The sequence below is a fragment of the Pteropus vampyrus genome, unplaced genomic scaffold, assembly GCF_000151845.1.
Source record: "Pteropus vampyrus isolate Shadow unplaced genomic scaffold, Pvam_2.0 Scaffold135, whole genome shotgun sequence".
Taxonomy (NCBI): Eukaryota; Metazoa; Chordata; class Mammalia; order Chiroptera; family Pteropodidae; genus Pteropus; species Pteropus vampyrus.
The window spans coordinates 5,300,576-5,326,480 of NW_011888916.1; the positions used below are offsets into that span (position 1 = coordinate 5,300,576).

General features: G+C 38.0%; 1 protein-coding gene and 1 pseudogene across 10 annotated transcripts in view; both read left to right on the top strand.

Moving 5' to 3' along the window:
- The window catches only part of ELAVL4 (ELAV like RNA binding protein 4), a 95,175-nt gene that overhangs the window by 17,472 nt on the left and 51,798 nt on the right, over window positions 1-25,905 (top strand). For 8 of the 10 annotated variants that reach the window (XM_011367675.1, XM_011367672.1, XM_011367670.1 and 5 more), the window contains exon 2: window positions 22,233-22,473. In XM_011367675.1, the coding sequence (XP_011365977.1) occupies window positions 22,233-22,473 (241 nt within the window). Of the gene's footprint in view, window positions 1-8,216; window positions 8,334-17,203; window positions 17,213-22,232; window positions 22,474-25,905 lie in introns of those variants that run through there. The other 2 variants (XM_011367677.1, XM_011367676.1) reach the window with 2 other exon arrangements.
- On the top strand, window positions 25,254-25,372 carry LOC111744468 (annotated as a pseudogene).

Below are 25,905 nucleotides of genomic sequence, written 5' to 3' on the forward strand. Positions count from 1 at the left end.
TATGGTTAGCAAAGTTTGAGAAACACTGTTGTAGAAGATAAAGAGCTCTGTGTCATCCAAAGGAGAAAAAAATCAACTCTTTTTAGATCTATGCAATGTAATAACTCTTATCTTCCACATTGTTAAAGAAAGGGTGACTTCTGATTATTTTAGATTTAATGTGGAACACTATATCCTGAATCTTTGAAAATTGATGTCTGTATTGTATATGATGAGACTTACTCTTAATAAAAATATTTATTAACTAGCAAACCTCATTCTTTGGTCATGCTACCTAGCTGAACCTACAAAGTAGTAATAATAATGACAACAATAAGTAGTGGAGGTAACCTAGAAGTGAGACTAGGAATAATGAAATTAGCTTTTATTTCTTGAGCTCTATAAGTCAGCCTCTGTGTCTTATATACACCATCCCTTTTAATCTTTAGAACAATCTTAAAAGGTAAATGTTAGTTTTCCTGTTTAATGGATGAAATGACTGAAGTTTTGAAAGATAAATCAAGGTTACACAACCAGTAATTGATTGGGCCAGGATTTGATTTGAACCCAGGTCTGTTTAATTCCAGAGAAAAATTTAAAAGATTCGGTTCTATGAAAATGTATTAAAATGCCTACTATGTGTTAGCATCGTACTTCTTAACAAAGATAAGTGGTTCAGTTGGTCTCTGCCCTAGATAGTTTACTGCTGCCCTTGAGGTTTTACTATGCATGAAACTGGGTAACATACGATTTAATCACAAGAGGTCAGGTGCAAACATTTTCATGCTGTGTGTTTTATTTTGGAAGTACTGAGAAAAAAAGTGCCTAACACATAGTAAGTATTCAATAAAGATTTATCAAATTAAGTTAGATTAATTCAATTGGATTAATTCTCACCTAGGAATTGAGGACAAAGTGGGAGAGTACTGGGGAACCTTTGTGCTAAAGAATGCCCTTAACTGCAGTGTGGAAAATTCATCTGTCCTAAAGCCATTCAATGCCTTTAGAACAACTAAGACTGGCAGCAGAAAAAAGCCAACTATAGCTCAAGAACTCAAACTATAAGCTTCAAGTTTAATTCAGAAAGAAACATTTTCCATCTTTGTATAAAAAGAGAATCCTGTGGCAGAGACATTTAGAGTGGTAAAAACAGGGTAGGCTTCCTTAGATTGAATAATAATTATTATTATTGTTGTTTTCATTGTTATTTTTACTGTACCACTTACTAACCTTGTAGCTACAAGCAAGTCACATGATCTCTCTGAGCCTCAGTTTCCACATTTGTAAAATGATTTATATCTCCTAGGATTATTGTGAGGATTAAATAGATCCAGTTGATAAATACTTACTAAGCCCTTACTATTTGGTGGCCTCTGAGGATTTAGTAGTAAAGGAGACATAGCCCTCTGCCCTCAAGGAGCTGAATGTCTGGAGAAAATGCTGTGAGAGTGGGATTCGGAATCTTACCACCTGTAAAGGCCACTACTGAACAGATGCAACACCCTGCAGTGTGCCTTGGGATATGATTGTCATGCATGTCTCATTTGCATCATTATAAGTTCAAGTTTATTGAGGTGAAAGTGCTGTGATATTCATCGTTTTATCTCCTCCTATCTCTGGGCCCCAGCTTTTGCTGTTGGCACAGTGTTACCTTACAGAGTCATTGCTCAAGGAATCCAGCCCAATTCAGCAAATATTTACCAAGTTGCTCAGGGTACTATGCTGGGAAAGGGAGAATAACATTTGCTGAACAGAGTTAAGTTTAAAACAACTTTACAGTACAAAAGGGGAACACTATCATGAGGTAGTGATAAACTACACTAGTGCTAAAAATGCCCATGATCTATTCAGAAACAAATATGGCTCCAAAGAAAATTCAGCAATTAGCCTAAAAAACTAATGTATTCTTTCTCTCTCTCAATGCTGTTTTGTTTGTATTTCCTGGGGAACCACTGTATTTGCTATAGGCACACAGTTGAGATGTGTTCTCAGAGATGGCCACTTAACTGATTGGTGGCTCAGGACCAAACCCAGACACCTTCACCAGGCCTAGGAGACCAAACCCTCTGGGGCCTGGCTTCTGCCCACCTTTCTGGCCTTCCACCCTGCAGCTTTCTGCCTTCCACTAATCTTCCTCTGTGAAACTATACCGTGCTTTTCTGTACCTATGCTCAAAAAGATCCTTTGGTCTCAAACATCCTTCTGCTTTTCCTCACTAGGAGACAAACGGGAGGCCCATCTCACCCAGGAAAGTTTCCCTGACTCACGCTGGGTTGGAGCCTCCCCTGTCGGCACCACCAGCCTCCTTCTATCATTGATCTTCCACACTGCAGAATCAATCGTTAATTTGTCTATGTTTCACCACCACCTCAACAATGAAGACTAGGTTTATCTCTGTGCCTGGCTCAGTAATTAATTGTTAACTAAATGATGCAGCTGGATATTGGTTAGGCTATCCATAACGGTTTCCCATCAAGCGTCCTGCTAATCTATAGCCTATGAGAGGGGTGTTGGACCCAAAGTCCCCTTGTCATGTAGACTGACTTTGACACTACTATTGCTCACCAACTACAGTTCTGAAACTTGGAGTTGAAAATCTTGAGTATGACTATTTACATGAAAATTTTTCTGATTACCATGACTCACCTGTATTTCCTCAGTAATTCTTCTTCCTTCTAGGCTCCTTTTTTCACTTACTGTCTGTACCATGCAGTAACAATAACAGTGACCTTTTATAGTGCATGTGTCAAAAATAATTTTACTTAGATTATCTCATTAAACCTCACAACAACTGTAAGAAGCAGGTATTTTTACTCCTATTTTGAAGAAAGAGCACCATGTAGCTTATATAACTTATATAAGGTCACATCTAGGAAAAGTCAGACTTGGAATTCCAAGCCTAGTCTTTTTGATTCCAAAGCCCATATTCTGTCTCCCAGTTTGTATTACTCACCTCTTAAAAGGTAAAGACTAAAGAGAGTCCTTTATCTTAGTGGTTATTAATAGGGACTTTAGATCAAGACTACCAGGGTTTAAATCCTAACCTTACCAGTTGTGACCTTGGGCAAATCACTTACTCTCCCTGTGTCTCAATTTCATCATCTGTAAACTAATGTTGTTATGAGAATTTGATGGACCAATGAATATTAAGGACCTAGAATGGTTCTTGGCATATAAAGTGCTAATGATCATCATGGTTACCATACAATATTGACTTGTGTCCCATTTTTCAAATATTAATTGAATGTCTTATATATGCCAGACACTGTTGTAGGTGCTGGAGATTCAGCTGTGACTAAGACAAGTCCCTGCTCTCATGGAGCTTTTGTTTTGGAGGGGGAAGACAGATAATAACAAAAGTAAATAAGTACATTTTGGTAGATATTATATATTATGTGTTATTCTACAATTTCACATAATGAAATGCTATTTTAAAAATACAGTGAGATAATAGATTGGAGAGTGGGACTATTGAGTACTCGTGGACACACAATGAGGTCACCAGTAGTTCAGCCAATATCTCGCTTCTACTTCATGAGCTAGAGCAATCAATGCCCTGTTCTGAAAGGCTGAGCTTTATACGTCCAGCTGCTGACTCTCAGTGTAACAGGCTTGCCTGACCTGCATGGGGAATGGGCCCTGAAGTAGCAGGAAATTAAACTATTGGGTTGAGGTGTGTGGGCATTAGGAAAACCCAACAAGGAGAATTCATAAATAAGTCAGGGGTCCCCAGTCTATGGGGGAGAAGCTCCATTCTATTTCCTTATAGTTGACACTGTGAAATGGGATAAATGTCCCAAGAAATTTAGAAGGAAAGTTTATCAGATAAATAGTTTGCAAATGTTTTTTCTCATTCCACAGACTGTCTTTTCACTTTGCTGATGGTTTATTTTGCTGTGTAGAAGCTTTTTAGTTTGATGTAGTCCTACTTGTTCATTTTTCATTTTGTTGCATGTGCTTTTGGTGTCATATCCAAAAAATAATTACCAAGGCTCATGTCAAGGAGTTTTGTTCCTATGTTTTCTTCCAGGAGTTTCATGGTTTCAAGTCTTACATTTAAGTTTCTACTCCATTTTGAGTTAATTTTTGTGAGTGGTTTAAGATATGGTTCCAGTTTCATTCTTTTACATGTGAATATCCATTTATCCCAGCACCGTTTATTTCATAGACTGTCTTTTTCCCATTAAGTATTCTTGGCCACTTGTCAAATATTAGTTGACCATATATTCTTGGGTTTATTTCTGAGCTCTGGATTCTCTTCCATTGGTCTATCTATCTTTTTATGCCAGTACTACTGTTTTGATCAGTATAGCTTCAAATCAGGAAGTATGATACCTCCTGCTTTATTCTTCTCTCTCAGAATTTCTTTGGCTATTCAGGGTCTTTTTTGATGTCATACAAATTTTAGGAGTGCTTTTTCTACTTTTGTAAAAAACACCGTTGGAATCTTGACAGAAATTGCATTGAATCTATCGATGGCTTTTGGTAGTATTTATATTCAAATACTATTAATTCTTCCATACCATGAACATAGGGTACCTTTCCATTTATTTGTGTGGGGTTTTTTTATTATTGTGTAAATGTCTTGTAGTTTTCAGTGTGGAGATATGTTACTTCCATGGTTAAATTTATTCCTAAATATTTTGTTGTTTTTATGCTATTATAAATGGGATCGATTTATTTCTTTTTCAGAAATTTTGTTCTTGGTGTATAGAAACACTACTTATTTTTGTATGTTAATTTTATATGCTGCACCTTTACTGAATTCATTGATTAAATCTAAGATTTTTGCTTGAGTCTTTAGATTTTCTAAATATGAAATCATGTTGTCTGCAAATACAATTTTACTGCTTCCTTTCCAATTCTGATACCTTTGTATTTCTTTTTCTTGCTAATTACTCTAGGAATTCTGGTATGACGTTTAAAGGAGTGGTCAGAGTGGGCACCCTTCTCTTGTTCCTGATCTTAGAAGAAAAGCTATCAGCCTTTCACCATTGAGTATAATGTTAGCTGCGGGCTTGTCATATATGTCTTTTATTATGCTGAGATATGTTCCTTCTATGGCTAATTTATTATGAGTTCTTATCATGAATGGTTGTTGAATTTTGTTGAATGCTTTTTCCACATTTATTGAAATGATTATATGATTCTATGCTTTCATTCTATTAAAGTGATGTATCACATTGACTGATTTGCATATGTTGAACTATCCTTGCATTAGGGTATACATTTTAGATATTGGTCATTTATTGCAAAGTTCGCAGGGAGAGAAAATTTAGGCTAAAATGTGTGCGTTACTTCCCATTGGGTAGCCTTCAGAAAGGAGAGCAGATAATCTCAAAACCAAGACTATAACATCCCAAAAAAGATTGTGGATGCCAGAGAAAGATAAGATTTGATGTGTTTCAAATCAGTATCATAGGTACTAGAATAGCCATTCTCTGTCACAAAGTCATGTTAGCTCCATCTTCCTGGAGTCACAGGCCATTAGAGGCCTGAGGCTCTGTGAAGAAGGGCACTTGGTAAAAGGGCTTTTGAGTCTAAAATTCCTGAGTTCAGTTCTTGAGTCTGCTACTTTCTAGTTTTGTACTTTCTTGTATTTACTTTCGAATGTATATTTTCATAGGTCAAAGTCAAAGTATTTAGGCCAACGCTCTTATACTAACTGGAATTATAAATAAATCTACTTGATATTCCAGTGTGAGTGAGCAACTGGAAAACATTAATTTTAAAATATAGATAAAAACCTTTATGTATTTTTATCTCTTCTTTCCATTGTTTATACTATTGCATAAAATTAGATTAAAATTTTAAGATTAAAAAAAGAGAGTACAGTTCATTCTCATCTTAAAACTCCTTTGTTTTCAGTAGCGATGTGTAGGCTTAAAATTACTTAAACAAACTCTCTATCAAACACTCTTAAGAGTAGAAGAATAATTGTCCAAGCATTTGACAGCACACCTTTCATGTAGAGCACTGGATGAGCCCTAAGTATTTTCTTCCTCTTGTGGTTAGTGGCATGTTTGTCTTGTGATTCTCTAAGAATTTATTTGACCTCCTTGGCCACTAGTTCACATTTGTTTTGATCTTGATGACTGCACTCATCTAAAATAAACAAAGCAGGAAGAGTAAAGAAAAGGCCTAAGAAAAGGATTTTAAAATAGAGAACCACACATTCCTCTTATGGTTTTCTCAGCACATTGCAGAGCCTGGTGAGTTGGGAAAAAGGAAGTTCCTTCCAATGTCCCTACATTCCCTCCCTCTAAGCTCTCCTAGCACCCTGCATCTGCCTCAGATCGCTTATTGATTCAATGGGCTTCGGTTGAATTCTGTCTGTGTACTGCATTCTGGGAACAAGAAATCAACCAAAATTCAGACCCTGCTCAAGGAGCTTTTCCAGCCAGTGGGGAGAGAGACAGGTAAACCATGATTGAACTCTGAGTGGTGAGTACCACGACAGTGGAGAGAGAGGAGGTGTCCGAGCTTACGTGGATCAGGGAGATGGGCTTCAACTGAGTTTTGCAGAATAACAGGGTTATTTAAATGGTGGTGAGAAAAACTTTAGTGGGGGTGAGGGAGCACACATGAAAGACATGGAAGGTGTATGACATGGAAAGGACAATACCACAGGTTGCATGCAGAATGTGGCACTTGCCTTAATGCATTTTGGATCTTTGTTTACAGATATGTCGTTTCAGCCCCCAAGACTGAATTCCTAGAAGCTAGGAATGCAATACCATGAAACTCAATTATCTAACAATAATACCTTTAGTCTATGCTACATTCCTATGAACCCTATCAATTTTGGTAGAACAGATTCAGAACCATTAAGTAATATGCCCAAGGCCACACAGCTGAACAAGGATTTGAACTTGGCATTAAGGCTCTAATGCCTGTGTTCTTAACCATTATGCTCTGCAATAGATTTTTAACAGGTGTTTGGATTGATTTGGATTGAATGGATGTAGAATTAATTACACGACAATATATTCATTCATTTGTTTAAAAAAATAACATGTTAAGCATGCCCAGCTCCAACAGTTTTTGTTCCAAATATTCAGAATCCCTATTGGCTTTGACTTTGGCTTGTGTGACTTGTAGAAACTTTCACAGGTGGAAATGTTCTGTGGGGCTCTTAACCTCCAAACTTTAAGCTAGATTCAGACTCAAAGTGAGAATGAAATATGAGTTTAAGCCTGAAACAGGGAAGATCAGAAGTAGATGGAATGTAGGAGTGAAGAAAAGAAACAGAAGTATAAAGATGACCTTACCTAGAAAATGGAAGACCCATGGCCTTAAAAACAGTCTTTTGGAGTAGTTTGTAAGAAGTTAAGAGAGACAATAACATTAAGAGCAATATAGCTTTAAAAGATGAAAGTGCTCATATTTTTAAATTGATTTTATAGAGGAGAGAGGTTTATGATGAGAGCAGAGGGTGGAGAACAGAGCAAGTAAAGTAGATTTAGCTATGGAGAGCAGGCGAGTACTTAGAGAGCTATTCATTCATTCATTCTACCAACAAAACCTGGAGCTCTGCGGTGGTCCCTGGGATTATAAATGAATCAAACACAGTGCCTGTTCTCAAGGAGCTCACAGTCCAGTGAGAGAGACAGGAATATGGAGAGTCTCAATGCTGTGTGGTAAAAGTCTATGATGGAAGCATGTGTAAGGGACAGAGGTAAGAGCCAAGGTAGGGTATTGGGGAAGGGGATATTAGGCCTGATGGTGAGAGAGGAGGGCTTTCCAGGCCAACAGAAGGGCTTGTGCAGAGTGTAGCACAGGAGAGAACCCAGTATGTTCTGGTTTGTCATTGCTGGCTGCAGCATGATGTGTCCCAGAGTGTGCTTTCCAGGGCTAATGGTGGTTATGGTGGCCAAGGAGGAAGATGGGAGTCAGTGACGGGAACACCTCAGTTCGATCCCAACTCTGCACCTTGTGAACAAGGGCTAGTCACTCTCCATTTGCTCTTTCACTTTTAGTTTGCTCACCTGTGACATGCAACATGTAACATGTAACATGGCGACAGAGAGGTGGACCAGAATCCCACCCGTCTCTTAGCATCTTCTCAAAGATTAAACGGGATGTTGGGTGTGAATGTGCTTATAAAATTTCCTAAGTCTAGCATGTGATTTAATGAAGTCTTTCTAGTGACTTTGTAAAGTTCATCTCATTTCTCCAGGGAAATAATACTTGCTGTATTAATGCTGCACTTCCCACCACATCTTTCCAAAGGGCCATGAAAAATTCTCTTGAAGTGCATTCAGCCAATGTAACTCCTTCTTGGAGTCCACCTGAAGGAAGTAGCAGTCTAGGTAGAGAGTAGACCAAGAACAACCCCTGCTCTTCCACCCTGAGTAGGTCCATGTGGAAAGCCAGAAATGCCTTCTGCTATCAGTATACAGAATGTACTGTGGCAATTTACTGAAATTTCCCATGAAAAGAAGACGGTTTCCTTTCTGGAAATCAGAAATCCCAATGACTGCGCTTATTACATACGTCGAAGTTAACCCATTCACAGTAGAGGGGTTTTTTTTAAGAGGGAAAAGTGTACCAGAAATTGTGTCTGTAAGTGTTAAAAATGGTGCATACGTTATTCATTTTTTATAGTCCACTTTATCCCTCCCCCTTTGCACTGTATTTTCCTGACTGGTATTACTGTAAGAACTTAATAGTTAATGTTTGTGAAGCATTTTGAAGATGAAGGAAATAGCTATTGACATAGGTGAGGAGTAGTAACCTTTTAGAATGTTCTTTTCTATTTCAGAAATTAAATTCCGAGGATAATTTTTACCAGCTCTGAGATTAGTCAACTTTGCCACCTGCACCACCTTATTTAATGGGCATATATTTTCAGAACGTTGCATTTTGGACAAGGGGAGTGAACGTGTATTGAGTGCTTACTTGTGCCAGGCTCTGAGCCAGAAGCCTTAAATTTGTTATTTTTAATCTTCACAGCAACCCTGCAAGGCAGAAAGAATTGTTCGAATTTTTCAGATGAGTAAATTTAAATTGCACCTCGGCAAGTCTTCTTAAGTGGCTAAACCAAGGTCAAGGCTGGAGCTGGTTTTCAAACCCAGATCAGATCAACTTCAACCCTCATGCTCTTTCCATTACACCATGTAGAATTTTGAATTAAGATCTTTCCCATAAGACATTTATTTGTTAGTTTTTACTGACTAACAGCGGATACACAGCTTAGAATGGTTTTAATCGGATTAGGTCATTTACTTTCTCTAAGACTACTGGGTTGCATTTTATGGTGATGGGAACTTTTTCCTCAGACTTGGTGGTTTAGGAAAGGGCATGGAATTTTGTTTCAGGTTTGAGTTCAAGTTGCAGTTTTGGCTGAGTGACAGTGGACACTGCCCAAAGCCTCATTTCTCCATCATGTGCAGGGTGACTACACTTCTTCAAGCTCAAGTTTCCTCAGAGATAAATGGGGCAATTACAGTTACCTACTGCAAAGTTGTGGGAGAATTAAGTGATGTACGTGAAGACACTAATCACCATTTATTTTGTGCCAACTGTTGGTAGTATTGGAAGGAGTTAATGGCAATTGCATGGCTAAACGTTTACGTGTGTACCCCAAAGCACTTTTTAATCAGCTTTATCACAAGATCTCCACTTCTTAAGCCTTTGCCATGTTCTGAGTAAGGACTTTGCTAGGCACTTTGTATATACTTTCCCATTACCACATTTATGACATTATATAGTACTTACTTACTTACTTACTTACTTACTTACCTTATATAGTACTTACTTACTTACTTACTTATTTGTTTGTTTGTTTATTTACTTCCTTACAGACAGGAACCCCTTTTCTTTCCTTATATCCTTGGCATTTAACATAATGGCCTCTGGCTCATCAAAGGAACTCATTACTGTTAAGGAACTTAGCTTGGCTTTTGTTTCTTTGTACTGCTTTTCTTCTTTTAAGAGCTAACTTCAGTTATGGGGAGGGACTGTTCAAATGAAGCACTATATTATCATTATTAAATCATGACTTATAGCTTGCTTTAAAATATACCTGTACAAAAGAAATTTGCACTCAATTGACAATAGCTGATTCTGAGTATTTGTGAGTGTTTCACTTTTTTAAAAGGTAAATTTCCGGGATAAAAAAAAATACATCAAAAGTTGGAAGAGTTTGCCAAGAAAATTTAATTTGTATCTATGATTTCAAAGGACAAGTTTACCCTACTCAAAGAAGTAAACTCTTTTCCATATCTTAGTGTATATAGAGGTATCATATCCAAATTATTCTTAGGGTTGTAGTAAATTAGTCCTGAAAGGGCCTGAGAATTATATATTATACAGTTTGCATTTTAATATAAAGGTAATAATTTTGAAATGTTATCATGTGCTTTTAAAAGTATTACTACTTCTGAATTTTTTAAATGCCGATTTGACTCTTGCCCAATTAGTATGAATTAGTAAGATTTCAAAAGCCTATTTTTGAAAAAGACAAAATTATAAAGACAGAAATATTAACTTATTTATTCTCTGTTCTAATCCAAAAATTTATGTTGTTGTTATAGGGCAAACCATAAAAATACATTTAGTAGGAGGTTTTTAAAAGTTGAACAATGAGGAAATTGAGGTAAAGAAAATTAAGAGAATTTAAAAGTAAGATAAATTTAGAAGTAAAGTTTGTGTTTTAAAAAAAAAATCAAAAGTTTGCTGTGAGATCCTTTACTCTTTCTTTATGCACAGAGGACTAGAGATTCGGCACTCATTTTCTTAACAATATAACAAAGAGGGTACCCAATGAATTACAAGACACAGACTCCATAAAACAAAAGCAAACCCATCATACAGAGGACAGAGAATATTAGTGGTTCATTGTCATAATAAAATATTTGCCTCAAAACAGACAAATATTCTGATAATTAGTATTTATGATTTTATTTTTTTGCCTCTCCACTTTGCTTCTTGTTCATGAGATTTTAAATAAATATGTATTAGGATGATTTCCATATTGGGGGGGAGGGAGAGAGAGAGAGAGAAAGAGAGAGAAGCTTACAAAGCATGGCATGGAATGCTGCTTGACAGTGTCATACATTCACAAGATGTCCTTGAAGATGGAGCACAGAACAGAGATCAGGGAATTTTGGCAGCTGCGGTTGGGAAAATAGATGGCTGTTGTGTGATTGGGCAGATCCTGAAAGCAGGCTCCTGCTCAAACCATGTAATTAAGAAAAGTGGGAGCTTTTGTCCAAGTGCAGAATGTTCATAATATCAGAGTTTGTCAGCAGGAGCTTTTAGAACGGATCAGTACTTTTCACTCCCTGATCCAGGGAATGGTTTTCTTATAAATCATCTTCTCTCCTTGCTTTCCTCTCGAAGGTTCCTGCCAGGCAATAAGGCAGACTTAGATTGTGACCTTGCTAATACACAGTGATTTAGGTGAAAAAGAAACCAAACCAGAGACTGTTTTAAGAAATGCAGTTTTTATTCATTTGGATTCCTGCATGTCCTCTAATGTAGGAACAAACAGAATGTGGCCAAGGAGAGATCCTGCACGAAGTCTCTGGGAAGGAGATGGAATCATTTTTAATGTTGTGGTTCCAAAATGGTTTGAAGGACTTGCCATTTTCTTTCTTTAAAAAAAAATAAATAACTTGCTTTCATATTATAAAAGTGCTATATTTTCATTGTAAAAAAAAATTGGAAAATAAAGGTGAGACAAGTATAATAATCATCTCTAATCCTACCATTTATTGTTAGCATTTTTATTTTTCCCACCCACTCTGCGCATGTTTATATAATCGAGATGATCAATTTTTATTTCACCTTCTTTCTACATTGACCATTTCCTTATGTCATAAAAACCCATTTTAAACATAATTTTAACAATTGCAGAATACTACATCATAAAACTGTACAATAACTTACTTAGTCATCTCCTTTGTTGAGTCCTTAGGTTATTTTTTCACTCTTCCAGATACAATTTTCTTAATATATCTTATTGTGCATACTTTTGGCCTACAGAAATTTGGATTCTTTTTCTAGGCTTCAGAATGGATCATTTGGTCCAAAACTATGAACATAACGTTCAGAAACATTGTACCAATATATAGTTCCACCAATAATGATGAGAGAGACTATGTCATTGCACCTTAAAGCTTGGCAGTTGCGAACCTTGAATTTCTACGTTACCTGTAAACATGTTGTCCACAGATAATTTAAAGACATGCTTCTCACAGCTCAGGATCTGCATTCTCATCAGCACGAATTCATAAGTCCAGCTTTACTTGCACCTATCTGCCTTCCCAGAGGGCATCCAGGAGGAATGGTAGTCCAACTACCTCCCTGAGATAGCTTGAGGAATAAAGTTCTCCTATCAGGTCAAAAAGTCCTTTTTCCTAAAGTTTCTTTCTTATAAAAAAAAGGAGGGAGGGAAGGAAGGAAGGAAGGAAGGGAAAGAAAGGAAAGGAAAGGAAAGAGAAAAGAAAAGAAAAGGAAGGAAGCCAGTGAAGGAGGAAATTAAAAATAAAATTTCAAGTGTGATAAACCAGTTTTTAAATTTAAAACCACCCTATCAGAATAAAGTTCAAGATCTTTTCACTAATAAACGCGTAGATATAACATGAGGCTGTGAATGGTCCATGGGTCTCATTTAGCATGGCCACTTACACATGCTTTAAGGTGCTGAGAACTGTTTCATTTCATTTATTATCTTTAGCTTCAGAATGCCCCCAAATAGGTACTCCCCCTTGAATTGCACAATTGGAAGAGCCATTGGCACTATACAATAACTCTTAACAAAGAAAAGGTTGCTTTGTACAGATTTTTCTAGATACTACCTCTATTCATCTCCATTCTCTTCCCACCTCCACCCCAACTATGTTAAGAAAACAAGTATCATTTTTCAAAATAAAAAATATTTTATGTAGATTTCTGAAGAATTTAATCTGAGTGTCCATAAAACTTAAATTCAGAGGCATTACCCAATGCTTTAGATCATGATATAGATATGGAATAACGCAGTGCTTTTTACAGTTGAATCTCAGTGAGTTTGCTCACACTCTGAGCCATTAGCCAGGCATTTTATAAATATACAATATTTATGTTTACATGAATTGTGCCACTGGCTATTGTTTATGCATGTCATCAGAACACAAGTTGGACTTAATCAGTCTGTGGGCAGTTTTACAAATGATTCATTAGTGTTCTTTGTGTGGAAGATGAAGATAATATATTTACCATCATAACTGGTTCCCATCCCAACAGGTACTCATAGATTATTATTAAGCATTTTGATATTTTGTCCACATTAAACATTCAGAGTTTGAGGGCTTAAGGAGTAGGATGAGAAAGGAATTGTTTTCCAGGGTTTTTTTTTTTTATATATTATTATTAGAGCTAATATTTTTGCAGGAAGCCTGAGAGCTTGCCCACAAAACTGTACTTACATTAAAATGAAAACATTTGTCTTTTTCAAATATGCTTTTAATAAAGAAAGCTTATTGAAAGTTTGAGATTGTTTTCATTTAGTGGCCATTTTGGAAAAGGGGACTGAGTTGGGAGTGGGCTGGTGAAGGAAAGGTTGGTTGCCTCATGTTTATAATGACTTGGATAATCAAGCGATCCCCAAGCTCTGGAGAGTTTGCTGTAAGTCTGTTAAAACCAAATACCCAAATACCCAGGGGTTTTACCAAGGCTGTCCCAGGATGCACACACCAGGAAATCATTTTAAGCCCAAACTGAAACCTTAAAGGAACATTATAAGATATAAAGGGGGCCAGTAATTTATTTAGGAAGAGAAATGTGTGTGATGTGTCTGGGGAAGAAGATTAAAAACTTGATTTTCTGTGAATTTGAGAATAATGCCTAAGAGAAATTAAATGGTGATTACACTTTTCATATCCATGCTGGCCCTGCTATTTTAAGTATTAATGCTTCTTGTTCTCTCCAGTGGCTGCTGATTTTTTAAAAAGCCCTGACTACTACCACTGAGAATACTTTCAGCATGCTTGGTATTCACCTCCAGTGAAGTAGATGCTATTTCAGAGGAGGAATGCCTCCAGCTTACCTCATTTTTACAAATAGTCATTTGTTTAGGACATGGACATTTAGACCGGAAATAGGACCGTCAATTCAGTGTCAGAACAGCATTGGACTAGTCTGTGTGTATATCATTTATGTGCTTTTGCTGAGAATGGGAGTCATCAGAGAAATTTTAGAGTGGACTGCTTAAAAGAAAGGGGTATATACAATTTATTTTAATTAATTGTTTGTTTACCTGCCCTCCTCTCCCATCTTCTCGACTTGAACCCTCAAGGGCAAAAACCAAATTATTTTTGTTTCCTCAACTCCTAGAACAATGCCTTGGTCTATCACAACATTCAATAAACTTGTGTTGCATTGAGTATACTTGTTTTAAGGATATGCTGAGAATTTATTACCATATAACTTCTTAGAGTAAATAGGTCTTTCAGGTTATCTGTGCATCTGCCCAGAGGTATTATTAAACTGTCAGCATGTTTTCCCCAGTTGGAATTAAATATTTTTTTTCGAGTTTTCTAGTTACCTTCCAGCAGAATCTACAGAAACTTGGTTTTGGGGGACATGAGTGTAGACTTCAGCCCGATTCCCCTAATCCAGGGTCTTTGTGAGTCATCACGATAATTTGGTTGGGAGGTGGGTTATTCTCAAGTTCCTTTTTCCTAGAGAGGTCAGATAATTGATCTCAGCCCTTTCTTTGGGGCCCCATTAATAACATGTGTTTCCTTCCCAATTAAATCATAACCAGGAAAGCATCGTGTTTAGAAAAAAAAATATTAACCTGAAGGGGCTTGAGTGAATTAAAGCCTCTTGAAAAGAATGAGAGGAGAGGACGGACTTGATGAACTGATGGACGGAACTTTAAAGAAATATGAAATTGGGGGTTTGTAAGGACAGTTTTAGCATCTTTCAAGGAGCAAGAAGAGAAGTGAGGAATTATTCCTAAAAATAATATCTGTATTGAGGAACACAGAGCCTGCTGTGTAATTTTCTAACTTCAAGGATTTATTTTTCAGACTTTTGAAAAGCACATGAAATCCAGTAGTTTGGGCTGCTTCACCAGAGTCTAACATACTGCATGTCAGAACTTTATAAGGGTTAAATGGGAAAAGCCTACAAAGAGAATTAGGACTTTTATTTTTGTTCTCATGAATAATTTAAACCTATTTCTTTAATGGTTTGATGCAGTGACTGCCCTTGGTAAACATTATTCTTCATGCTCTTGGGAGCACTTGCTCTATTATATAAGGGTTAGCCTTCATACATAAATTTTGAAAAGTCCTTCCAACATGGTAAAAGAAAACACCTTTAAATACTCGTTAAAATATTTAATAAAATACCTGTGTGTCTCAGATGTTCACACCTGAGACATGTTTGCAATCAGTACATTCCTTTAGCATCTTTCTAGTTTCTGGGAATGCTTACATTTAGAGGGCGCTCAAAGTAGAGTGGACAGTATTTGGAAAAATTATTTTCCTGTGACCTTTTCGGCTCTTTTTTTCTTGATTCTTTTGCTTGAGTTGAGAATCAAGGCCTTCTCTCCACCAGAAAACCAGAAGTTGCGGACTGCCAGGAGCCCCATGCACTGGGCTCTTGGATGATGAACGTCAGTAGTGAGTTCTACAGCAGGGCAGGTTCCTGTAAATGTAAACTTGTAAACTTTCATTGCCTTATGAAATAAATCCTGAAAGTGTAAACTATATTAAGATACATAAATGCGATATCATACAGTTTATTGTCAGACTGACATTTTTATTGGAGCAAAGACAGGATGCGATATGGCTGACAGGGTTGGTGAAGGGGCTACCTGTGATATGGCTCTCTAGGCCCTTGACAATGACACTGTCCTCAGTTGTAAGGATCGGCCCTGTAACTCTCTAGCCTGACTTCCCCCAAACGAGCAAATGAAAGCCTTGTAAAAAGTGGGGACAAAGGGAGGTGTAAGAAATTTATGAGCTAATGAAGGAAATATTAAAGGAGGTTTTAAATACATTTTTAGCACTTTAGTACTCAAGTACATTTTTAGAATTTTAGAATGGACTAAATACTGCCAGCGTGCTCAACTGATAGTTCTCCCCGACCTTGTATGAAGAGTGGGGTGGAGGTAGGTTAGTAGGAGGGTAGGGGAGTGGGGTTCTAAACTTTCCAATCAAGAAGTGAAAAGAGTGTTAATCTATGCAGAGGTCCTCCAAAAATGTCCCAAGCTTGAGTGGGAAGAATCGATTTAGGGATTCAATCTGGAGACAAAAGATTGGCTTTAGTGTACGTGAAATGTTTCATGCATGAATATTTTTTTCTGAGGAGAAAGGGCAAAGGCTTCAACAGGTTCTCTAGGGGATCCACATCAACCAAAGTTTCAGCTCTCCTCCTTGAATGAATAGCTCTTAAAATCTGCATTTGAAATAATATCCAAATGTATGCCTGGTATATAATAAGTACTCAGTAAGTGTTCTGTCTTCTTTTGTTATATGTAAAATGCAGATGACAGTAATACCTTATCAGCTTGTATTTCACAGGGTTGTTTGAGGGATTTAGTGATCTATTGGACATGCAAGGACTTTCATTCAATACTCTATCCAGAACGTGCTGTCAGGGCTTGTTCAACATGCAGGAGATATAGTAATAAACAAAACAGATGTGGTCTCTCTGCCATGGAGCTCAGAGTTCCTGTCTCCATTCTTTGTGAACTGTTAAGTGCTCTACTCAGAAAAGCATAGAGGTAAACACATCTCTACACCTCTATTCAAGTGTATTTCTATGATAAGACCACCCCTCACCTCCTCCCCACCAAAAAAGAAGTAAGCCCTCATCCATGTTTGCATTATCACGAGAGTACTCAGGTGAGATAGTCTATAGACCTGGTCTTAAGTCACATCTCTGCCTCTAATTAGCAATGTGACCTTAGGCAAGTCATTTCTCCTCTCTTGTCCTCAATTTCTTCGTCATTAAAATTACGGGATTGGGCTCTATGGTCCCTAATGTTCTCTGATATCTGTCATGCATCAACACTGTGAACTCAGCGAGGGTCAGCTCCTTGTCTGTGTTATCTCTGTATCCCCTGGCACAGTGTCTGGCACACTGGGGCTCCATCTCTATCCATCTAACATACCCAGAACTAACCATAATGGAAATAAATCCCTTTTTTATGTGCCTGTGACCTGACATGTTCAGAAAGTAGTGTTATAGATACCTTGGGTGCATAACAGAGAGATATGTGATGGAAGAGGTCATTAGGGCCATTGGGAAGGACCCAGGATTGTGTCAAGGGAGATGCCATGAAGGGCAGTGAGGGTTGGCTGTTTTTTTCAGGAGCACCCTGAGAAAGAGGCTGACCCGGCCTCTGCTTCTTACTCCCCCTCCACAGAGATAAATGACCCTGACAGATAATCCCACAGCTGCCTGTCTGAAGCCTTCTCTCTTGCTTTTGTTGTATATTTTGCAGAAAAAAAAGTGGTGGGAGGGGTGAGGTTAATGCGCTGAGTGTGAGTAATTAGTCATTCAAACCATCGACATTTACAATGACAGGATTTGAGTGCCTACGTTATTGTTCACTGCTCTAAATAGTTTATCCCTGAAATTTTCTGCCTGTATAATGTTTCTTAAAATATATCATGGGAACATAAAAGATTTAATGCAGTGCTTTGTACAGCCATTAGAGTTTGAAGTCAACTGAACCTCCTCAATGCTCTGTCCTGGATGCTGACTATAATTCTGTTCTTAATTGCTGTTCAGAAGAAAGAAGGAAGGCAAGTCAGGAGTTTGGAACCTGGTCAGCTGCAAAGTTGGCTGTGAGAGCCACCAAATGTTTCATTAAAATACAAATGCACCCTTGAATAACTGATTTATTTATTTGCAGTGAAAATTGTACTGTTAGAATGTCAAAAACCGTAGGCTGGGGAAGCAAGTGTTCTGATTTTGCAGAGCCAGGCTCTGTGCTTATTGGAGGATGTGCTTCCCACTAACACACATGTTTACCTCTGGTCTCTGTCCCAAGTAGAGATTACAGGTGTCTTCTCTTTAAGATCTACCATGTAACTCTGAAAGCTGTAGTTTCATATTCTTGGGTTTGAAATCTTTCTATCTTGGCACCTTCTCTTATTTTCCAAATAATAGTTTGAAATCCTCTTGGTTCACTTGTATGTCAGATTTTATTCTGATGTTTTACATTTCTGATTCTTTTTGTAAGCCTGTCTTGCATCCTAGGATGCACCATTAAGACCAGTGAGGGGTCTTATTACACGAGGTATATTAACACATTTGCAAATGTTTCTCAACTTTGGAACTGTATGTTTTTGTTGAGGAAACTCTGTGTGCATGTGTATTTTTATTGGTTCCTTCTGAAAGCACAAAAAGATAACTGTGTAGTGTGTATGCATAGCAAAGTGAGCTCCATCTCCATTAGGTGAGAACGACTTGGCCTACGTGTAGGTGTGTTTCAATTGGATTAGCTCAGTACCAAACATTGCATCTCATGGCTCCTTTTCCAAGGTTTGGGCCCATTTCAGATGGTCTGATGTACAGATGGGGCTCAACTTCAAGAGTCAACATATATTAGGAAATCCACGTAAGATGTAAGGAGATCCAGAAAGCTGACGGAGGAACTGAAATTACTTTGCTGCAGATTTGACACTTCCTAAACCTTACTGGAGCAGGGAGACCTGTGAGATGTTCACCTGGACAAGTGGCTGGCTTTCACCACATGTGTCTGTGAGGTGAGCATCCAATGAACAAAAGATGAACCTGGATTTCAGGTGACCTTTAACAATCTTGGTCCCACAGAGTCACAACATGCTTAGGTATGATTTACATTCTTTCTCATACTCCATCATTAACACACAAAAAGCTGCCACAATACAGGATATTTTCTAGGTGTTTGTGGGAGAGCCTTAGAAGGGTAACCTGAGAAAGGTGGAGAGCAGGGAGGATGTTCTAAAGATTATAGGACAGGTTTTTTTGCCATTAAATCAAAATGTAATAGTTGGGAAGCTCTGTGGTTCTGCCAGCCAAGCCTCTTGAATTGGATAAACTCTGTTTTTCAAGTTCCTTATCGAGTTGGCAGTGCTCCGTATGTTTGTTGCCTGGACACCTGACTCACTTAAGCAGTGAGACGACACAGCAAATGGAGGTGCTGCAACAGACCCAGGAGGCTGGACTACTTGGCAGAGCAGATGCCTGCCTCCCAGCCAGGCTGTGATGATGCTCGACATCATCTCCATTGGCATGACCCCTCCCCTGGGCACAGCTCCCTCATTTTATCCTGGACCCTTGCCTCCAGGCAAGAACAGCCGAATAGGCTTTGGTGGGTGCAGTTTTTATCAGTGCTGAGGAGAGCTTGATTTAAGATTCTTCTCAGGAGCTCTTTACTTTCTACTTGCTGTCTGGACTAGCCTTCCAGAATCTCATAGTTGACCTGAATCCAAGAAGAAAGTTTCTGGTGATATGATAAAAGTTACTTACATGATGGTAAAGAATCTTAGAAGCTCCCCATCATCCTCAATCTGCCTTATTTCCCTGATGCCTCTTGAGTCTTCTTTTTCTTGGTTTCATTTCCCACTTGTGATCATCAGAAGAGGAAACAAGTGGAGTAACACTCACCTGTGTAGGGCATGATGAGGAATAATAGCTATGATGACTCTAAGCACTTTACATTGTAGGTACTTAATTAAATACATATGTGATCTCGTTCTGAAGATAACTCTGCATGATAGGCTTTATTCAAGTTTACAAAGAGAAAACTGAAACTTGGAGTATTGAGGTAACCTGCCTGAGACTGCACAGCTAATAAATGATAGAACTAGAATTTTAAGTCAGCCATTGCCTTGCCTAAAAACTCATTCCTTTTTTACTATTCCACTGTGCTTCTGATGAGAAAATAAGTAAAAACAAAATGAAACCAAAAAAGAGTCTCTGAATGTTGATGAGGATGTGCAGCAATTAGAACTTTCATACTCTGCCAGTGGGAGTGTAAATTGGTACAACCACTTTGAAAAACTGTTGACAGTATCTAAAAGCTGAACATACATACACCCTATGACCCCAAAAGTAGACTCCCAGAAATATTCCCAACAGACATGTGTGTGTATGTACATCAAAAAAATGTACATAATACTCATAGCAGCATTGTCTATCATAGTTAAAAACTAGAAGCAACCCAAATGTTCATCAACTGTAGAAGAGATAAATAAAATGTGATGTTTTCATGCAATGGAATTCTATACGGCAGTGAAGAAGAACAACCCACCATTATATCTAACAATATGAATGACACCCAGACACAATGTGTGAGAAGACATAAAATAGTATGTATGGTGTGATTCCATCCGTAAAAAGTTCAAAAACAAATAAACGAAATCTACAGATTAGAAGTCAAAATAGTGGTTACCTATTGTATTAGTGGTTACAAGTAATAGTGATTACCTATAATGGGAACACGAGGAAGGCTATAGGGGTGCTAGTCATGTTCTACTTCGTGGTCTGAAAGGTGGTTTCTCTGGTATGAGTTGTGTTCAATTTGTAAACATTTTTTGAGTTGTACACTTAAGATTTGTATGCTTCACTACATGTGTATTCTATTAAAATTCTCCAAGAAGCCAAAAGGTAATAATAATGGAAGCTACTAGTTATCAGATGACAGCTAACCTTTGGTTTTCTCATGTATAAAATGTAGAGAATATTAGAATATGCCTCATTGCCATCTTGTCAGGAGTCAATGAGAGAAGTCACATCAGGTGATTGGCAGAGTGACTTTAATAAATGTCAATGATTGTGGTTATGTTCCCCCCACTATTCAGGTGCTTTACATACATCATGTCAGCAGATCCTTCTTACCACCTAGCAAGGCAGACAGCATTGTTCTCATTTTTCACATGAGAAAAACAAAATCTCCTAAAGTTTAAGTTTCTTCCCCAAGGTCACACAGCTAATTAATGGCAGAGCATGATTCCATTTCCAAGGAGTCCATGATCAATTTCAGAGGAAACAAAAGCTGTATCACGAAGGATGAGTAAGGGATAGTGGTAGGACAGGATAGAAAAGTGGGACTGATAGGCTGCATTTGAGGCCAGGAAAATTGGGTGCAGGCCCAGACTCTGCCCCACTTTCCCATAATGACAAAGACGTTGCTGGATATCTCCAGAATTCATCTCAAACATGAGAGTTTTGAACTAGATTTTATTCCCTTGAGTCTTTTCTAGCTCTGAATTTTCGTGAATCTCCATGTTCGTCATACCATACAGGGAACCTTCATGAGCTTAACCCCGTTTTCAATGTAAAACCTCATTCTAGCATCATCTTCTCAATACTTTCCCTGAATCCCCTATCTTATTAGCAGGGTTGACTGCTCCTCCGCTACATGTCTATTGTCCTGCAAGCCGTTTGTCTGTCTGTGTCTGCCATAGACAGTAAACTCCTTGAGGGTAGAGACTAAGATTTATTCATCTCTTTATTCCCTTGCGTGCTGTCTACCTGGAACAGTTCACACATTTGTTTACTTAACTGTTTAAATCCATGGGAAGTCCTTTTTGAGTATGTGTGAGAGGACAGCCTCAGGATGTGCTGGATGAAAGGTGAAAACCTAAAGAGAACTTTTTCTTCTTGTTTTTTATTAGAGGTCCAGGAGAAACAGTAACAGAGTGGCTGGGTCAAAATATCATTAGATGACTTCATAGCTCCCCAGCATGCGCTTATGAAAGTTTGATCAGTGATTAAGCATCAGTGAAAATCTAAACCCTTCTCATATGGAATGGCCCTACTTAATTTAATGTCATTTTGCTTTATGAGATAGTTAATAAACAGGTACTGTATTTGATCTTGTGAGTGTAGCCCTCTATATTTAGCTTTTTCAGCTTTAATGGAACTATAATTTTAATCATGATTATTACTTTACATTTTAATTATAATTTGGTATGGCTTAAGTATACATTTCTGAGAGTGATTGTGTAATGAAAACAGGAATTAGCTTTTCATTAACAAAATAATGGGAGAGTTCCCACTGCATTCTAGTCTGTGTTCAAAATCTATGGGCTAGCCTAAAAATAGCAAGGGAAGTTTAACATTTTGGTTTAAAACATGCTTCTAAATTGGCTATGCTCACATCCCAGTCTCTTTTACTCCATTTTGCTTTATCTTGTTCCTTTCTTTTTCACAAAAAAAAAAAAAAACGAAATTAAATTAAAATTTTAAAGAGACTTTAATTATGTCTTTGAGATTTCAAAAGGCTTATTTTTATTATTTTTATGTTTGTTTAGATAATTAGCACCATGGAGCCTCAGGTGTCAAATGGCCCGACATCCAATACAAGCAATGGACCCTCCAGCAACAATAGAAACTGTCCTTCTCCCATGCAGACAGGGGCAGCCACAGATGACAGCAAAACCAACCTCATAGTCAACTATTTACCCCAGAATATGACCCAAGAGGAATTCAGGAGTCTCTTTGGGAGCATTGGTGAAATAGAATCCTGCAAACTCGTGAGAGACAAAATTACAGGTATGCTCTTCTTCAATATTCTAGGCTTGGGATTTGCAGCTACGTTTTCCCATCAGATGTGCAGACCTTAGCAGAAATGCACAGGCATGGTGAGGCACCTGAGTGTCTGCAGCGTGGATCTTGCATTCAAAGATGTCATGGGCACACAGTCATAAACTCATATGTGTATGTACACTACAGAAAACCCTCCTTCAGATTGGTAGGATTGGGGAGCAGATTAAGAATTTGGAGTTTTCTCATAACCCTTTAGTTTTATCTCTTTTTATTCTTAATCAGCTACCCCTTCCCTTTGTTCTTTAGTTCTCAGTTCTGCTCTCTGCCCTCCCTATATTCTAAGCTAGTTTTTATCTGCCTGTTCCTTTCTTCTCAAATACTTGGTTTGTGTGTGTCCAATGTTCTTCCATGTGTCTGAGACAGTGTTTCTAAGGGGGCCAACTGAGGACTTGTGGAAGGAGGTCAACCACAACTGCCCCTTGTCCCTGGGGAGAAATAGGCCCTAAGGATAGCAGATTATTCGTAAAAGAAACTATTATACAATAGGAGGGAAATGCTTAATGAAGATCTGCATTTGAGGTATTTTATTTTACGTATTTGTTTGTTTTGAAGATATTCTTTGAGAAACCAGAGACTTTTTCCTTGAAAGTGAAACGATACCCTATACAACAACTTCAATACTTGAGATTTTTAGGTTCTGATTTTTTTTCCTAATCGACAAGCATTCATTGAGGACCTAATGTTTGCCAGACACTGATACCGTAATTCTTTGCCAGGGTTGTGTGCATGTATGTGCATGGGGTGAGGTGGCGGGGGGGCGGGGGGATTTTTGGATATGAGAATATTTTCTTTGAAAAATATTGGGCTACATCATGATGGCAGTGAAGCATCTGCTCTCTGGTGTTTCACTCCTAAAATCACTCACCTTTGAGTATTTGTCATTTTCTCCGAACAGTTTAATTGATGACCAACTGGCCTATATAACAAAAATGAAACTCTGTAATTAAAGTAGAGAGATAGATACATCATGTTAATTTTAAATCAGAGAATCCAGTGTATATGTTCTCCAGTTCTTCTAATTTGCTTGTAAATTTGTCCCCCATATAAATTAAGTACTTTGCAAAACCATAAAACTAAAATAACTGTCGAAAATGTCGTATAACCTTCCAAACATAATTTTCCCATCTGTAAAGGTGGAAAATAATACTTATCTCAAAGGGCTTATTGTGAGGATTAAATGAGAGACTGGATATATACCGCACAGCACAATGCCTATTGCATAGCAGTCTCTCAATAAGTGGGGGATGTTATTAGTATAGATACAGTTAGTACGTTTCAAGGAGAGTGGCTAGAACAGAGAAATTTTACCAAGTCTCCAAATAGGGCCAGGGCTTTGATGATCTTACCTCAGAGCATTGGATCTTCCATTCGTTAAGAGAATTGCCTATGCTCTCAGAAAGCCAGTGTTTAGATTCCTGAATAATCTTTATATAATAGGATGATAATTCAAACCAAATTAAAACCGGTTAACCATATGATTTTTCCTCCCACTCCTGTATAGAAAATGTATCTTTGGTGTAGCCTTACCTTCTAAATAGAGACTCTGCCAGCTATATTAGTGAATATTATTAATCACCTTTTCAAAAGAGTTCTCTTAGAATTGTAGTGAGATTTTTGAGGAGTACTGATTCATGGTGTTGTTCCTTGTTTTCTAAAGATACATGTTTAAACAAGCAGATTCCTTTACTGAAAGAATGCTAATTTGGTAGTTCACCGAGTCGATTTGAATAGGAGTGACAGCTTCGAAGACAGCCTTTAATTTGGTATACAAAACCAAAATTGTCAACTTTGGTTTGTTTAGCACCCTCTCCAGCACAAGCAGAAACATACAATAGCATCTGAGCTTAAAGAAGAACTTATGGGTTGAAAGCAGAAATACAATTCAGGCATAAATTTATAATTACACATTTTTAAAAAATTCAGGCCAAAAAAAAAAAGAGAGAGAGAGAGAGAATTTTATTTGCAGAGAACTTATGAGAATGAGGCAAGGAAATACAGAGAGACCAGAGATATTTGCCTTCATTTGCTATCGGTGTTTAATAAAAGTAGAACTTGCGGTTGTAAAGAGTGCTTATTAAATTCTTCATTTACACTACCTAATTAATTCTAGCATTTTAAATTAACAGTGAAACTGGTCCCTGCTGTACCATTCCATAGATGCTGCATATTTCCTCCATCCACCCGTTGTTCAGGTTTAATTGGCTACGCTAAAAGACAGAGAAGAAGGGAGAGATAGGGCTGTAGGGCTGTGGGGAAGGAGTGGGAATCGCTTTAATGGGAGACCCTCTGAGGCCTGCATTTGAGGGTAAGTGATAATACAGGCTGGGAAAGGTGAGGTATCACACCAGGCAAGCTGAAAGGCTGCTGCTGGTGGTTCAGAAGTCAGGGTAAATGACATCATAGGTATTTTTGTTGCCCTGATTTTTAACATCCAGTCCCCCTTTTTCCTTCAACACCTCCTACATTTCTCAATGCATCTCGATCCTGTGAAGTTTACAAGGAGTTCTAAATATCCAGTGGGAGGGTTGAGGGGTGGGAAGTGGCAAAGAGATAAGAATTTGAGATTAAGATTTTCCAGCCCAAACCACTTTTAAGAGAATGTAATAGATTCTCTTAGAAGATTCTAGGTTATCAGGTAGTTAGGTAGGTAGGTAGGTAGGTAGGTAGGTAGGTAGACAGAGAAACAGACAGATATTGAGAGAGAGGAAGAGAAAGAAAGAGAAAGAGTCTATGGTCATGTCACCCTGAACAAGTCCAATCCCATCTGATCTCGGAAGCTAAGCAGGGTCGGGCCTGGTTAGCACTTGGATGGGAGACCACCTAGGAAAACCAGGTACTGTAGGCGTAAAAAATAAAAAATAAAGGATTGTAAGCTGGCAAGGTCCTTGCAACCTGTGAGGTCAACCAAGGGTTGCCTCTCCTAAATAATAATAATAATAATAATAATAATAATAATAATAATAATAAAGAGAAAGAAAGAGACTTTTTTTTGCTGGTGTTGCCTGTAGGCTGGATTCACTCCTGACTGTGAGTTGTCAATGTATTCTTCATTTGAGAATGCAAAGAGGAAATCCAGGCATGGATGTAAGTGTTGTGGTGCTGAGGACATAATTGCTATCATTTATCAAGGTCTTACTTTATGCTAAGTACTTGCTAAGCCCTTGACATACTTTATTTCCTTTAACACTGAGAATAGACTCCATTTTCCAGAAGCATGTACTGGGTCCCCCTCCCTATGTTGAGGGAAGACCTCTGCCTAACCGTCATCTCATAACCCAATGAGGCATTGTGTTCCTCCGAGCAGTGGTTGCTGGCCGCCCTCTGGAGAGTCTATCTAGTATGCACTACGGCTTTAAACAAGACTCTTGTGTATAACGG